Raw genomic sequence first — 15,577 nt, 5'->3', positions numbered from 1 at the left:
GTTCATTTAGTTTTGTTACAAATGTCTCTCTTTTTTCTTTATGTTTACCTATATACAAAATATCATCCACATAAATTAACACGAATTCTAATGAGTCACCCTCTTTTTTGACAAAGAAACAGTTGTCAGCAGTAGTAGCATTGAAATTCATAGTTCTGAGTACTTTGACCAAACACTCATACCAGCGTTTGCCAGATTGTTTCAATCCGTACAAACTTTTATTTAATAACCACGTTTCATTTTTGTTTGTGTATTGACTATGAGGTGCTCTTACATATATCTCTTTATCAAGTTTTGCGTGTAGATATGCAGTCTGTATGTCATATTGGAATACATCAAGGTCAAGTGCTGATGCTATAACTAAAGCTGTTTTGACACTTTCAGTTCTTACTGTGGGAGAGTATGTGTCTGTGTAATCCTCAGGATATTTTTGAGCATAACCTTGTGCAACTAACCTAGCTTTGTATAATGTGTTGCCTTCTTCTAGATTTTTAATTTTGTATATCCACCTGGTGCCTATAATAGTTTTGTCCTTAGGTGCAGGTGTACGTGTGAATACATTTAACTCTCGTAAACTGTCCATCTCCTTGGCCATGGCTGATTCCCACTTTCTTCTTTCTTCAGAGGGAAGCTTTAATACTTCCTCGTATGTGTTTGGTGTTGATGTTTCACTATCCATGTACATTACGTAATCTTTGTATTTGTTTGGTACTTGATTTCTGTTACATCTGATTGTCTTTTCTGGTTTACTATCGTTATCATGTAAGTATCTTGCCTCCTTTTTTGTTAACGAATCTGTCCTTATTCTGTGTTGACTGTTTGTCCATGTTTTAATTTTGTTTCTATGTGTGTTGTGATTACTTTCCTCTCTATTTATTTTATCTTGATGCTCAGTGTCTGAATTTGTGATTGGGAATATTTCATTAAGATGTATTTTAGACCAGTTGGCCTGTTCATGAAATACTGCTGTTCTAGAAATTATAAATTTGTTATTATTATCAATAAATCTGTACCCTTTTGTGCCTGTTTCGTATCCCATGAATCTAAGTCTTCTGGATACGTTCTCTCCTTTACGCCTCAATTGTTTTGGTATGTGTACATCCGCTGTGACTCCAAATATGTGCATGTGTGCTATCTTGGGTTTTCTACTGTACATTAGTTCATATGGTGTCTTGTTTATAATGCTGGACCAAGTTCTATTTTGTGTATAATTGGAATATTGTAATGCTTCTGACCAGAATTGTTTTCCTAAACCAGCATCTTCTAATGTGCATCTAATCATGGTTTGTAATGTCGAGTTCTTTCTCTCTACTACTCCATTTTGAAATGCAGAGAAAGGGCTAGACGTGAAATGTAGCATCCCTTTGTTTTTTAGCCATTGGGAGAATTCTTTTGACATGAATTCAGATCCCCTATCTGTCATGATTTGTTTTATTTTGATGTTATGTTGCGTTTCTACACATTTGTAAAACTCTTTAAATTTCTGAAAGGTTTCATCTTTGTGTTTTAAAGTGTAGACAAACCCGTAACGACTATAGTCATCTACAATAGTCAGAAAATAACGTTTTCTATATGTGATTGATGGTGTTAATGGACCAACTAAATCCATATGTACCAAATCAAAAATTTGATTAGTTGATCTTGTTGCCTTTCTCGGTTTGGGACTAGTTCTGAGTTTTGTGGACTTACATACTGAGCATTCCAAATAGTTTTTACAATTTTTTATTTTAACACCTTCAGCATGTTCAATCATCTTTTGTACTACAGGAAAACTAGCATGTCCTAATTTCCTATGTAAAATATGTGCACATTCATCGTGAATTGGTTTTCCAATTTTAGGTTTTTTGTCATTGGGTGTGTCATTAATAGATGTGTCTTTGTGACTATGAATTGTTTCATGTTCTTCATTATCACTATTGCTATTGTCTTCATTATCTATGTCATTGTTATCATCCATGTTGGAATCAATGTTGTGTAACCATCTTTCTTTTGTGATTAAATATGGTAGACCTCCTTTGATAACTACACTACCTAAACTTGTTTTGTTTTTCTCTAGTGTTGCTTTTCCTTTTGAGAATACTATATTTATGTCAGAATCCCTACTTAGTTTTATAGCACTAAGTATGTTATGAGGTATTTCTGGTATTAGTAATACCCCCTCTATTTTTCCTAGACCGGGTAAGTTTACATTTCCTCTACCAATGACTTGTACTTTTTCTTGATTAGCTACTTTAATTACAAATTTATCTTCTATAAATGAAGATAATATACTTTTGTTATGTGTAGTGTGATTAGTTGCCCCAGAATCAATGAGCCAATCATTGTCCTCTGACTGTGGTATGCTAGTTGTGTTATGTTTGTTTAATCCATTTAGTGAACCAGATCTTCTATCCTTTGAATTATCCCTGCCCCCTCTATGTTCTCTATAGTTGGATGGACTTTTATATCTATGTATCAATGGATGATTGTCTGTTATGGTATCTACTTCTATAATCAGTTTTTTGCCTTTCTCTAAGGAATTTAGGACAATCTCTCCTACTATGTTCTTTAGATCCACAGTTGTGGCATTCAATTGGTTCACGATATCTTTCTTGGAATGCTACCCTCTTATATTGTTTATGTTCTATGTGGTTATTACAACGACTCCTTCTTGAATTATCTTCAGCTATTAGCTTATTGGATAAATTCTCTATGGATAAGTACCCTAAATTAATTGTGTCTAAATGTGATATATAGTTATCCCATGATGGGTCTAGTGAGTTAATGATAACACTCTTCATTGTTTGATCTGAAATTATCTCTCCCCTTAAATGCAGTTCTGCTCTGATTTTGTTTAAAGATATTAAATGTTCACTTATAGTAACCCCTGGCTTTATCCTAGCTGAGAAGAAATCTTTAGACATTCTTGTTGTAGTGGCTACACTTTCACTATGAAACAATTTAAACACGCATTGAATAATTTCTGAGACAGTCAGATTTTGCTTAATACTATGGTACATAGCAGGAGATATACTGGAAATTAATAAGTAAAATGCTCTGTGGTGTAGGCAGTCCAATTTTAGGGTCCAAGGCCTTTTGGGGGGGGTTAGTAATAAAGAATAATAAGTTTTCTTTTAGAAAAACAACCTGAAGTTGTTGACACCATTCCTGCAAATTAATGCCATCTATTCTCAGTTTTGGGAAATCATTGGGTAAATTCCCAATATTGTTAGGTCCATTACTTACAACTGGAGGTAGTCCGTGATCTTGCAAGTGTTGATAGTTGCAGAATGGTGTGGGTATGCTTGCAACGAGTCTGAATGGCTCTCTCTGCTCTTCATGTCCTCCGAAGTTGTCTGCGTAGGTCTGCACATGCGCATTGCTCATTTCGCTCCTGTAGCTGTCGGGAGAGGTTCTCGCTGCTGCAGCTCCCTCGCAGCGTTCCTCCTCCGATGAATCGGTCTCCGGTTTGATCTTGGGAGTCCAGGTGACAGCAGGCGCTCGCTTTCTTTCGTTGAGATTATTCTTGTTGAGATCGCTGGTTCTTGAAATCGTCTGTGGCGTGGGGTGGTATTTGCAGGGCTCTCTGGGTTCAGGCGTCGGTGCTCTCATCGTTTGGATAGAAGCGGGTAGATCCTGAGACGTTTGTTTGCTTGCTTGTCTTTTCTTTATTTCTCGATTGCTAGCTTTTGCTGATTGTTTTGTGATTCTTAATTTTGGACCGAATGCTGCAAAAAGCGTTTTCATTGCTGATTCTATTTGCATTTCTATTGAAGTTTCTTCGATGTCTGTGTCTGATTCTTCTGAAGAGTAAATTTTCTTCTTTTTGTTTTTTGCATCATGTAAGGCTTTTCGCGCCAGATATTTTGAATTCTGCTTTCTGATTGGCTCTGCTTCGCTCATCTTAGTGGTCTGTTGGAACCAAGATGGCTGCCATTCAAAATTTTGTGTGGGACTGTTAGTCTTCTTTTCGGTTATGTTCTTATCTACAGGTAATTCGCTCACCATTTTTGATTCTTTAGGTTCTTCTGTTGCGATGTGTTTCTCTCTCGCTGCCCGTTGTTTTTTATTATGTCTTGGAGGTTCGCGATGAGATTTTCATCATTCTTTTGACTTTTTAAGAGTCTCAGTATCTCTGACCTGAGTTCGTTGTTTTCTATCTCGTTTTCTTCTTGGTCATCAGTATCATCCATTATTTCCTTGTTGTCTGTAGTGCAGTCTTCAGATTCTCTCAATATTGCGGTTGTGGATTCATCGATCATTTCTTGATCCGCTTCCATTTCTTTACTATGTGCCCTGGTGTTGGGTCTTTCTCTTTAGTTTCTGGAGTTTTCTCTCTTAGGCATATCTAAAGTTTTATTGAGTCAATTTAACCATCCTCTGCTACCAGATTGTTGCGTAATTTTAAGGATCAGACTCAATAATTGGTTTAAGAATAAAGTATTCAAACAAAACACTGTTTATTTACAGTAGGCATTCTATATTCACTGAATAATCGTAGATAGAAGCAAGTAGGAGGTGCATACAGCTCCTTTTATATACACAAGGTGGAGCAAGATATGGGAGTGGTTACATATGAATATATTAAGTGATGAAGAATAAGTTAACCCCTAATATCCTGAGTATGTATACTATTTACATATTGGAGAATAAGGCATTTACTCGTGACACTTCCTTTGTTCTCCCAATTGCTCATTTGGCCCCCTGGGCTGCAGGGAACAGATCAAAGGTGTAAGTTAGGGCTGAAGTGTAAATTATCCCTCGGATGATGATGTCTGCAGTTCCAGCTGAGATACCTACCATGCTCTTAGATAGCAGGAGAAAAACAGGAAGAAGATGGATATGGATAAGAGCCTTGGTACTACAGTGGTTTAAAGCACCCTGTTATTAACACAGCTGCCTGCAATTTACTGCTGGTTCGAATCTCTCCAAGGCTCAAGGTTGACTCAGCCTTCCATCCTTTCTAAGGTAGGTTAAATGAGGACCCAGTTTGTGGGGGCAATAAGCTGACTTTGTATAAATATACAAAAGTATGAAGGCTATTGCTGAATGCACTGTAAGCCGCCCTGAGTCTCCGGAGAAGGGCGGCATATAAATCAAATTAAAAAAAAAAAAAAAAAAATATGGGTTCAGATCAAATGGCAGGAACAAATGTTTGACAAATACCAGAGACATTACAGAGGCCTAATAACAGAATGTGTTTGTTACAGGAGATACATAAAGGCATAATATATGTGATATACAAATGCAAAGGCATATATGTATTACAGGAACCTCAATGGTTACAGAATCTGGTATACCAGTATATCATATTCTAGTATTCTTTATTATATCCTTATTATTTTTTCCCTTCAAAGCTATGCAATATTTTGTTTTGGTAGAACTCGTTCAAGGGAGACAGGATTTTGTCCTGGATTGCTATATTGCTTTGAAATTCAGAAAAAGTTGCCTCACCTAAGCAGAAATAATGGAGGGAGCTCAGCTGGGATGATGGAAAAAAGCACAAAACAACATGACAACCACAAAGGGTGTGATGGGAAGTTTATCCAGAGCTACATTAATGAGTGGAGCTTCTGTGTCATCATATTCAACATGTATCATCATTTTCTTAGTACATAATTATCTTTCTTCTTACATTTGAATTTAATGTATTGTGAATTTAATGTATGAAATAAATATATTTCCCCTATATTTCTTATTTTTACATTGCCTATTGTCTATATTCAGTCTCTATCTATCGATAAAATTTCCCCCATATGCTGTAACACTCCGATTCTTCCTTCCCACTAATTGCTAATATTAATCTACTCATTTCTGCACATTCTAATATTTTCTTAATTAGCACTCCCTTTGTAGGAATTTTTTCTGCTTCCCAATTTTGTGCAAATACTGTTCTTGCTGCCTTTATTACATGTATAATCAAATATGTATTTTCTCTACTAAATTTCTCCGGTTAGATACCCAACAGGAACAACTCCGGTTTAAGATCGATGTGCTGCTGTATCAGTTTTTGTGATTATTGTGATTATTGTGCCCAATAATTTCTCGCTTCTGGACATGTCCACCACATGTGATAGTACGATCCCGATGTCTGGTGGCATTTCCAACATTTAGCTGATTTATCTTTGAACATTTTTTCCAATCTATTTCCGGTGACATGTGCCATCTATAAAACATGTCACCGGAAAGATTGGCAAAAATGTTCGAAGATAAACTTTGTTTAAATTTTTAAATGAATGTTGTACCAAGATGTTACACTGATTGATTAATGATAAATTGTTTGTTTAAAAAAAAATAATTTTTTTTCTCAAAAAGAAAACCAAAACAAAAGTGGAGCTTCCCTTGACAGAGGCAGTCTACATACAAAAATCTGCCTTCTGTGCCAAAATATGAGAACTGGGCAGCTTGAGTGATTGGTTTGGTCGCCTCCTTCAGACATTTGCCTGGCACTGGTGGGTGTGGAAAAGGCGGAGCAGGTGAGCTTTGGGAGGAGGCCAAGGGAGGCCTGCCATCTCTGAGGGAATTCTGAGGGCTTCATGACCTCACCCATGCAGGCTCAACTGCCAGTTACTGTCAGTTATCAGAGTGAAGGTGCCTTCCAAGAGGTGGGTTGGTTTCTGAAGGGCTCCTGGACTCTGGGAAATCTTCCCTCTATTTGCAGCCAATTTACCAGAGTTGTATTGCAAGGGTGAAAATGCCCATTTGGCCTCTTACCTGCCTGGGTGCCCCTCCAACCTCCCCCCCCACCTTGCCTAGGGAGGGAGCCTGGATGGGGGGGGGAGTCCCAGTCCCAGAAGGGTCCCTCAACCTCTGCCTGTCAGAATGCGGGAGGGGCCCCCCGAAGGAGAGACCGGACCCCAAAGATGAAAGGGAGCCCCCCCCCATCTCACCTCTACATGGGACTCGGGACTTGTGCAGGCGCCCTCTGGCTGCTTGAAGGAAGGCAGACGCTGATTTAGCTGATGAAGAGAAAGCCTAGTAATGGGGGACTTTATCCTGACAACTGGGGGACACCCAGTCTCTGCACCTAGTGGGGGATCAAAGAGGTCCCCAATGAGTCACTTAAAGCATTCTTTTAACTGCCCATCATTCAGTCAACTCACTGCAGCTCCCCAAAAGCTGTTTTAAAAACAATACAACACATTAAAACATGGAAAATAAAAACAAAGAAAAGCCAGGCGCCAATCCATGCCACCTTCTCCTTGTCTGATCTCCCAGCGCCTGGGGAAAAGCCGGGTGTTGAAGGCTGAAAGGCTGGAGGCCCTTTGAGAATCTGGCTCGTATCTCACAAAGCTTCCTTGGCCTTAGAGAGTCCCTTTAGCAGTTTCTGCTGGAAGACAAGGGGACCGTTGAGAGAATCCAACTGACAAGAGTTTCTGATGTCTGGGGAGGGTCTTACATGGTATGGACAGTTCACACCCCCAACAATGGAGGCCAAATTAGCCCTAGATTCAGCCACGGCACACTTGCTTCACTTAGGCACTGAGTGGGATGACTTATTTAAAGGCAACTTATTAGAATATTGTAGCAAAGACATTTCCCTTAATGAAAAGAGGGAATCCAGGACACAGAATCGGGTTTCTTTTTATACTCCACACAATAGAAAAAGTTGGGATATTCGAATAGAATAGAATAGAATTTTTTATTGGCCAAGTGTGATGGGACACACAAGGAATTTGTCTTGGTGCATATGCTCTCAGTGTACATAAAAGAAAAAATACATTCATGAAGAATCATAATTTTCCATTTAAGATACATTAATAATGTAGTTTATTCAGGTTGAAATGGAGCTTAGTTATGTAGCATGAAGCTGTATATTCTGCAATATTTACATTTCTGGTAAACTCATTCAATGAATCCAAGCACCACAAGCTGAAATAAAATGCACTGCACTGATACATCCACAGAGTTTCACAGTAACCATGAGATGACTCATAAAGCAAGGGCAGGAATATTCCTTTTCCCCATTTTTCTTCAAATATACTGTATGTAGACTTCAAACTGTATGATTGTTGGAAGAGAAATGCATCTGTACCCTCAGCCTCTAAGTGTGAGGGGGAAGGGCAAGCAGTAAAAATGGAAGTGAAACCTTCTAAGCAGCTTATAAATATACGATTAAAGAGCACCTGTCATTTCAGATCCATCATGGCAGGGACAATAGAAAAAGTCCTTTATTATTCAGCCTGAGAAAATCCCTTATTTGGCAGTTATTATTAACCCTTCTTTACTCAATTGAAGAAAAGATAAATAAATAATTCCTCTTATTCGAATTGTTATAATTATATCATTATTCTGATGTTTTGTACATACACTGAGAGCTTGTGAACCCGAGACTAATTCCTTGTGTGTCTATTCGCAGTTGGAGAAATTAAGAGTTCAATTCAGTTCAATTCCTGAGATACAGTCTGGGACTGTAAATTTAAAGGCAATTTATTAGAATATTGTAGCAAAGAGATTTCCCTTAATGAAAAGAGGGAATCCAGGACACAGATTTGGGTTTCATTTTATACTCCATACAGTAGAAAAAAAAATACAAAACAAGAGCTGATTGCATGGAAGAAATCACTCTGCTCAAGTTACAGTTACATCAGAGACATGGACAGTAACATCCCATAATATTAAGCATAAGCATTAAAAGAACATTCACATGGGAAATGGCATGTCTCTTGTGAAAAGGTACAATTTAGACCAGTTGAAACATCTAGCATGTACAATTGAAACAGTCCTTTATTATTCAGCCTGAGAAAGTCCCTTATTTGGCAGTTATTATTTACTCTTATTGTCTTCTTTACTCATTTGGAGTAAAGACCAAGAATTCCTCTTATTGGAATTATTATAATGATCATGAATATGCACTAGGTGAATTCCTAATGTGTCTATTCACACTTGGCCAAATTAAATATACAATTCAATTCAATTCCCGAGATACACCGTGACTGAAGGTCTTCTCACACTCAGGCGTGTTTTTTATTTTTCTCCCACGTGAATTCTTTGGTGTCGATTGAGGCTACTACGCTCAATATAGCTCTTTCCACACTCCAGGCATTAATGTGGTTTTTCTCCTGAGTGGATCCTTTGATGTATGTGCAGATTTCCTCTCCTACTGAAGCTCTTTCCACAATCAAGACATTTATGTGGTTTTTCTCCTGAATGGATTCTTTGATGCTGGGAAAGTTTTCCTTTCTGACTGAAATTCTTTCCACACTCCAGGCACTGATACGGTTTCTCTCCTGAGTGGATCCTTTGATGCAGGTAAAGACTTCCTCTCCGATTGAAGCTCTTTCCACACTCCAGACATTTATGTGGTTTTTCTCTTGTATGGATCCTTTGATGTCCATACAGATTTCCTCTCCTACTGAAGCTCTTTCCACAATCAAGACATTTATGTGCTTTTTCTCCTGAATGGATTGTTTGATGCTGGGAAAGTTTTCTTCTCTGACTGAAACTCTCTCCACACTCCAGGCACTGATACCGTTTCTCTCTCAAATGGATTCTTTGATGCACGGAAAGATTTCCTCTCTGACTGAAGCTCTTTCCACACTCCAGACACTTATGAGGTTTTTCTCCTGTGTGGATTCTTAGATTCCTTTGAAGATGATCTTTTCTTTTGAAGGTTTTTCCACATTTTGGGCACTGATGTTCCTTTGCTTCCTCCTGGATACTTCGGGGCTTTGGGTGTCTTCTGAAGGAACCTCCGCCCTCCAGGCCCATCTCGGGGTCTCTGCCCGTTTCCTCCTCCCCGCATCGCCCTCCAGGCAACCGCCTTTCCCAGGCTCCCCCTGGGCTCATCCCTCCTGCAGCCCTGGAGCCCCCTGGCCTTTCCCCACTGTCTCCCGGGGAAGCCGCTCCAGGACTGGACAGGGCTGCTCCGCTGGGACCGCTCTCCTCCTCCTCCTCTCGTGCGGCGCCTCTTTCCTGCATCTGCCGCCATCCTCCGTCCTCCTGCAGGGGAGAAAGAGAAGAGGGTCACGGTTGCGTCCACTTCCCCAGCCCCAAGTTCCCGCCTCTTGCAGACCTGAAAGAGACCCCACAGACTACAACTCCCAATATTCCCTGCGCCAAACTGCAACATCCGGGCTCCTCTTTCACCAGTACAAGCCCTTTCCCTTGAAATTTAGGATCCAGTCTCCCCTCCTCCACCCCGCATCCCCCACCCCGGCTCTGTATTGAGGCAGATGGAGATCAGGGGCTCTTCTGGGGCTGCAACCTTATAGCAGACTATAAAGGGGACCCAGTTTGGTCCATGGATTAAGGCACCAGGGTAGAAAGCAAGAGACCCGGAGTTCAAGTCCCTCTTTCGGTGCAGCCCACCTCACAGGGTTGTTGGGGGAAGAGAGGAGGAGGGCGCGTTGCACGTTTCATTACTTCCTAGCTAACATCATAGTTGCTGGAAGGGTGTGGGAGCCTCAGGGAGCTAAAAAGTCCCCTCATTTGAATCCTGAGCTACAAATATTCTCCTATTTTGTTTTAAAACAAGGGAAAATATCTGCCTGATTTGTAAAAATCAGTCCAGGATTCTTGTAAATAACAGCCTACAACTCGCAAATGTGTTTTTAGGAAACATCTATATAGCCTCCATTTCATCCAGGACAATTCTTGTTCCTAGATTGAAGAACTAGGAATTCATGCCGAAAAGGAGACCATCTCCAGTTAAAGAGGAGCTAAGGAGGAGAACCTCCTGCCAATGGTTCCTGCTAGTGAATTTCCTCATAGAAGTCAGTAAAGAAATGATGAAACCATGAAATACATTGAGTGCTTGTGAAGCGCAAACAGAAAACATTGATTCTGGATAAAATTCCACACGTGACCAATTTTTGTGTCAGTCTTTCCCAGCTGGGTTTGAGTCTTTCCCGAAAGTTGCAGATGTATTTAGAGACACTCGGAATACTCTGTTGTGTAGTTGCTGAAAAAGCAAGTTCTCACATACCAAATAAAGAGCCTTCGTCAAGAAGGGAAAAACAAGCATTCTTAACCTTAAAAAAGAGGTATAGACTGCCATGTTAAAAGGGCTAATATGTCATTTTAAGTTAGTCATTTAAAAGCTGCCAGTCCGTGGGTGGAGGGCTACATCGCAGGGCACACTGGCCTGGGCAGCAGCAGCAGCAGGAGCCCCCTCCAAAGGGGGAGGGGGTGGAGGAGGAAAATATATGTGTGTGTGTCAAATGGAGCATCCAAGGGCTCAAAAAAAGTTGAAAAATCCAAATATGCAGGGGTCAGTATTGGAGGTTATTTCCCCCTCTGCTGTAGTTTTCCAAAGGGGCCCTTCAGAAAGGAGGAGGGATGAGAAAGGAGAAGATGAATCCATGTGTGTGTGGCGGGTCTGTGGAGGGGCTGGCAAGGCAGCTGGGGGGGAGGGCCTGGCTGACTTAATCTTCTTACTGTCTCTGGGATGTATTTTGCGGTTATCGTTCATGACGGTTGGATATATTGCCCCCAAACTGTACAGGTAGTACTAACTAGATCTCCAATCAGAATTGAGACAAAAATTTCTGTTCTTGACAGTTGCTGCACCCCATTTTTTGCCATAATTGGCAGGTCATATCCTACAGTTGTGAAGTGAGTTGTGAAGTTGTTATGTGAATCCTCCAAAGACTTTGTGGGACACCAGCTGGGAAGGTTACAAATGGTGATGATGTGACCCTGGGACAGCGCAGCCGTCATAAATACTTGCCAGTGACTAAACGCCTGGATTTTGACCACATGACCACAGGGATGCTGGAACAGTCGTAAGTGTGAAAACTGGTCAAGGCCACTTTTTTCAATGCTGCTACAACTCCACTAAGTCACTAAGCAAATAGTTGTAGGTCAAGCACTATCTGTACAGTGCTTTAAAAATAATCCAAAATAGCCCCCAAATTGGAACCCACAGAGGTCAAACTTTTTCCTGCAACAAATCTGCAAAACTAGCCCAATTTGGTAGAAAAACCGTTCAACTGCCCACACTGTTTCCAATTCGGATTTCAACTCAATCCCCAGTCAAACTCAGGCCTGGGACCCTGGGCATGGCCTTGGAAGACTAAAGGAATTTATTAAAAGAAAAAATATATTAAATTTATTAAAAGTGAAAGTGTTAATTGGATTTTATTACCTTTCTTACCAGGCATTTATGTGGTTTCTCTCTTGTGTGGCTCCTTTGATGTTTATAAAAGTTTCCAGTGTGATTGAATGTCTTTTCATACATCAGGACTTCATCTGGTTCCTCTAACGAATGGATTCTTTGATGCCTATTAAGGCTTGTCTTGTATCTAAAACTCTTTCCACATTCCAGGCATTTATAGGGTTCCCCTCCCCTGAATGGATCCTTTGATGTGTATACAGGGCGCTGCTATGACTGAAGCTCTTTCCACACTCCAGGCATTTATTCATTTATTTATTTGAATTTTTTTTTTATTTTTAAACAAAACTTAAAACATAAAACAATTGTCATCCATTACAATTACAGAAAGTGTATTGATCGGTTACAAATCTTTTGTGCTTAATCCTCTATCCCATATTTTCTTATTTAACAGTTTATTACATTATTATTCTCCTTTACCAATTATTTAACAAAATTATCCTCTATAAGGGGGAAAAAAAACCCCTTTATATATTTTATCTTATCCATTTCATTTCATATTTCATTTCCATTCTTTCTTGTCTAACCATTGATAAAATAAATCCCATATCAAGTAATATTGTTAATCTTCTTGTTCCCTAATTTCAAATGTCAATTTACTCATTTCAGCACACTCCAAGATTTTCTTTTTTTTTATTGAAAAAGTTTTTCAAATACAGATTTCCCCCCCCCCTTCCTAACCCCCCTCCCCTCCTATCCCCCCATGGCTTCTTCAAAATAAAATCACTGATATCAAATTAAATAATACTTTACCATCCTTTTACACCACCCTCCACATGCTAACCATTTCTTTCTAACATTGTTATTATATCCCCCTTATACTTTACATTTCAAAGCAACCTTCAGCTATAAAACTATATAATAAATCCTAATTTGGCATTTATTCAACCCATAATCTACCCATTTCCTCCACCCCCATACATATATCTCTTAATTCAAATCATTTACGTATATTAATATCTGAACCTAACATCCCTTTTCCTAAACTAAACAATCAGTAACCTAACCTATCTCCACCCATTTTCCTACAGGTCTACCATACATAATATTTTAATATCTTTGTTCTTCTGCCCACACCACACCACTAAAAGATATTTCCATATATAAACAAAATCCTCAAATGACTTTAAGTTTGTAATCCATATGATATCTTCTGTAATGTCTTTCAACTAGATTATTAATTCCATCGCCTATGTTAGGGTAACATTATGTTTCTTCCTTCTTGGAGACTTGATACTGATACCGTTTGGAGAGAAGTCTTTTTCTTTAAAAAGAGTTTGTTTGTGTGGCAGGATGGCGTTAAAACTGACAAAGCCAGACAAACAAGCAGCGGGGGGGGGGGGGGGCATTTATAAACCATATGAACAAGTTTTGAACTTGCAGACTCAGAAGAATGGCTTTAAAGACCTAAAAGGATTTGTCTTGGAGGAGATGGCAAGACATGATGAGATTGTGAACCAGAATCTTGAAAAATTCAGGCAGGAAATTAAAGATATGCCAATCTGAAACAAGATTTTCTTGATAACGTTGTCATCCGTGTGTATCTTCTCACCTTTCCAGTTTCTAGCAAATACAATTCTAGCTGTCGTTAAAACATTCACAATTAAATATCTCATTTCTCTGTTATATATTTCTGGTAAAATCCCCAATAAAAATATATCTGGTTTAAAGTCAATATGTTTCTTTGTCATTTTTTCCAACCACCTGTGGATTTTAGTCCAATATCTTTTAGCTTTTGCACATGTCCACCACATATGATAATATGTGCCCGGGGACTGATGACACTTCCAACATTTCTCCGATTTGTTCTTGTACATTCTGGCTATTCTCGCCGGGGGTAGATGCCACCTGTAAAACATCTTATACAAGTTTTCCTTATATGCTGTTGACATTGTCATTTTATAATTCTGTGACCATAATTTTTCCCATTTCTCTAACTCAATCCCATGACCCACATTTTTCCCCCATGCAATCATTGTTTCTTTAACTTGTTCTTCTGCCAATTTTACTTCTAATAAATGGCTATACAATTTTTTAATCACATGGTCATCAGAACCTATTAAAATTTTATCTAAGTTTGTCAAGGTGCTATAAAAACCCTCCTTTTTAGTATCTTCATCATATCTAGACTGTATTTGCATATATGAAAACCAATCCATTTCAAGCTCTTGTTCTTCTAATTCTTGCTTCGATTTAAGTTCACCCCTTTCATGTAATAATTCCCCATATCTAACAATTTGTTCCTTCCTAAACGTTACTGCGTGTGAGACTGCTTCAATAGGTGATAGCCAGACTGGAATTTTTAAGTAGTAACATTGTTTGATCTTCTCCCAGTTTAATAACAAAGACTCTCGTATCATATGTCTTCTAAAATAACCCTGTATTTTTGTACTTTTATACCACATAAAAGCGTGCCAACCCAACAATAAGTCATGTCCTTCTAAGGTCAACAATCTAATATTCCTTAGTGTTATCCATTCTTTAATCCACATCAAGTTACAAACTTGATAATACAATTCCCAATCCGGCAAACCAAAACCTTCTCTTAATCTAACATCTTGCATCAATTTTAATTTTATCCTTGCCTTTTTGCCCTGCCATATATATTTTAACACCATTTTATTTAAATCTTCAAAATATTTTTTCCCCAACTTAATTGGAATTGTCTGAAACAAGTATAGAAGTCTGGGCAGTATATTCATTTTAATAGTTGATCTTCTCCCTATCAATGATAACTGCAAATTCTCCCATTTTGTTAGGTCTGTCGCTATCTGTTGTTTAAGCTTATCATAATTATTCTCCTTAAGAGTACCACATCTTGCTGTCAAGTGTATTCCCAAATATTTAACCTTATTCATGACCTGCATCCTTGATACTTCCGCCAATTCTTCTTTCGACTTTTTTAACATATTTTTTGTCAACATCTTTGTTTTGTCTTTGTTTATTTTCAACCCAGCCACTTTCCCAAAATCTCCTATTTTATCTATCAATTTGTTTACAGATTGAAGTGGGGGGCGGGGCTGGCGTCGCAACGAGACAGCGGGAAGTTTTCGGGGCTCCGGAACTACCACTGATATCTCCACTGCGGGACGATCCAAATTGGATCTCACTGTCCTGTTGAGACAATGATAGAAGAGGGCACATTCTGTTGATCCCAGGGACACCGCAAAATCCCTGGTTGATCCAGGAGAAGCTCTTTTTTCCAGCGCTGAAGAGGCAGCCATTAAGCTGCTGAAGTTGGGACAGCCCCGAACGGAAGAGAATGAGTGAAAGTGTTACGATCTGGTGAGAGTTTTTTTCTAATTTGATTTTACAAACACCCTGAAGAGTAAATGCAACTAGGATTTAATATAGAAGTAATTTAGCGGCGGAATTGAGCCTGAATTTAAGTTAATTTTCCTAAAATATAAACTATTCCTATGTGTGGATATCTGCGGAAAGTTTTACTTTAAACCTAACTGGACTGGACTGGACTGGACTTGA

The 15,577-nt window shown here is 39.0% G+C and overlaps 1 protein-coding gene across 1 annotated transcript in view; it reads right to left on the bottom strand.

Moving 5' to 3' along the window:
- Positions 1-15,577, bottom strand: part of LOC148111729 (uncharacterized) — a 45,041-nt gene that overhangs the window by 3,988 nt on the left and 25,476 nt on the right. The window contains 2 exon segments of the mRNA XM_087879919.1: positions 8,015-8,021; positions 8,962-9,942. Coding sequence (XP_087736045.1) covers positions 8,015-8,021; positions 8,962-9,942 — 988 coding nt within the window.

The sequence above is a fragment of the Pantherophis guttatus genome, chromosome 16 (assembly GCF_059756535.1).
Source record: "Pantherophis guttatus breed Tessera chromosome 16, ASM5975653v1, whole genome shotgun sequence".
NCBI classification, from domain to species: Eukaryota; Metazoa; Chordata; class Lepidosauria; order Squamata; family Colubridae; genus Pantherophis; species Pantherophis guttatus.
This window is presented reverse-complemented; position numbering and strand designations above follow the sequence as displayed.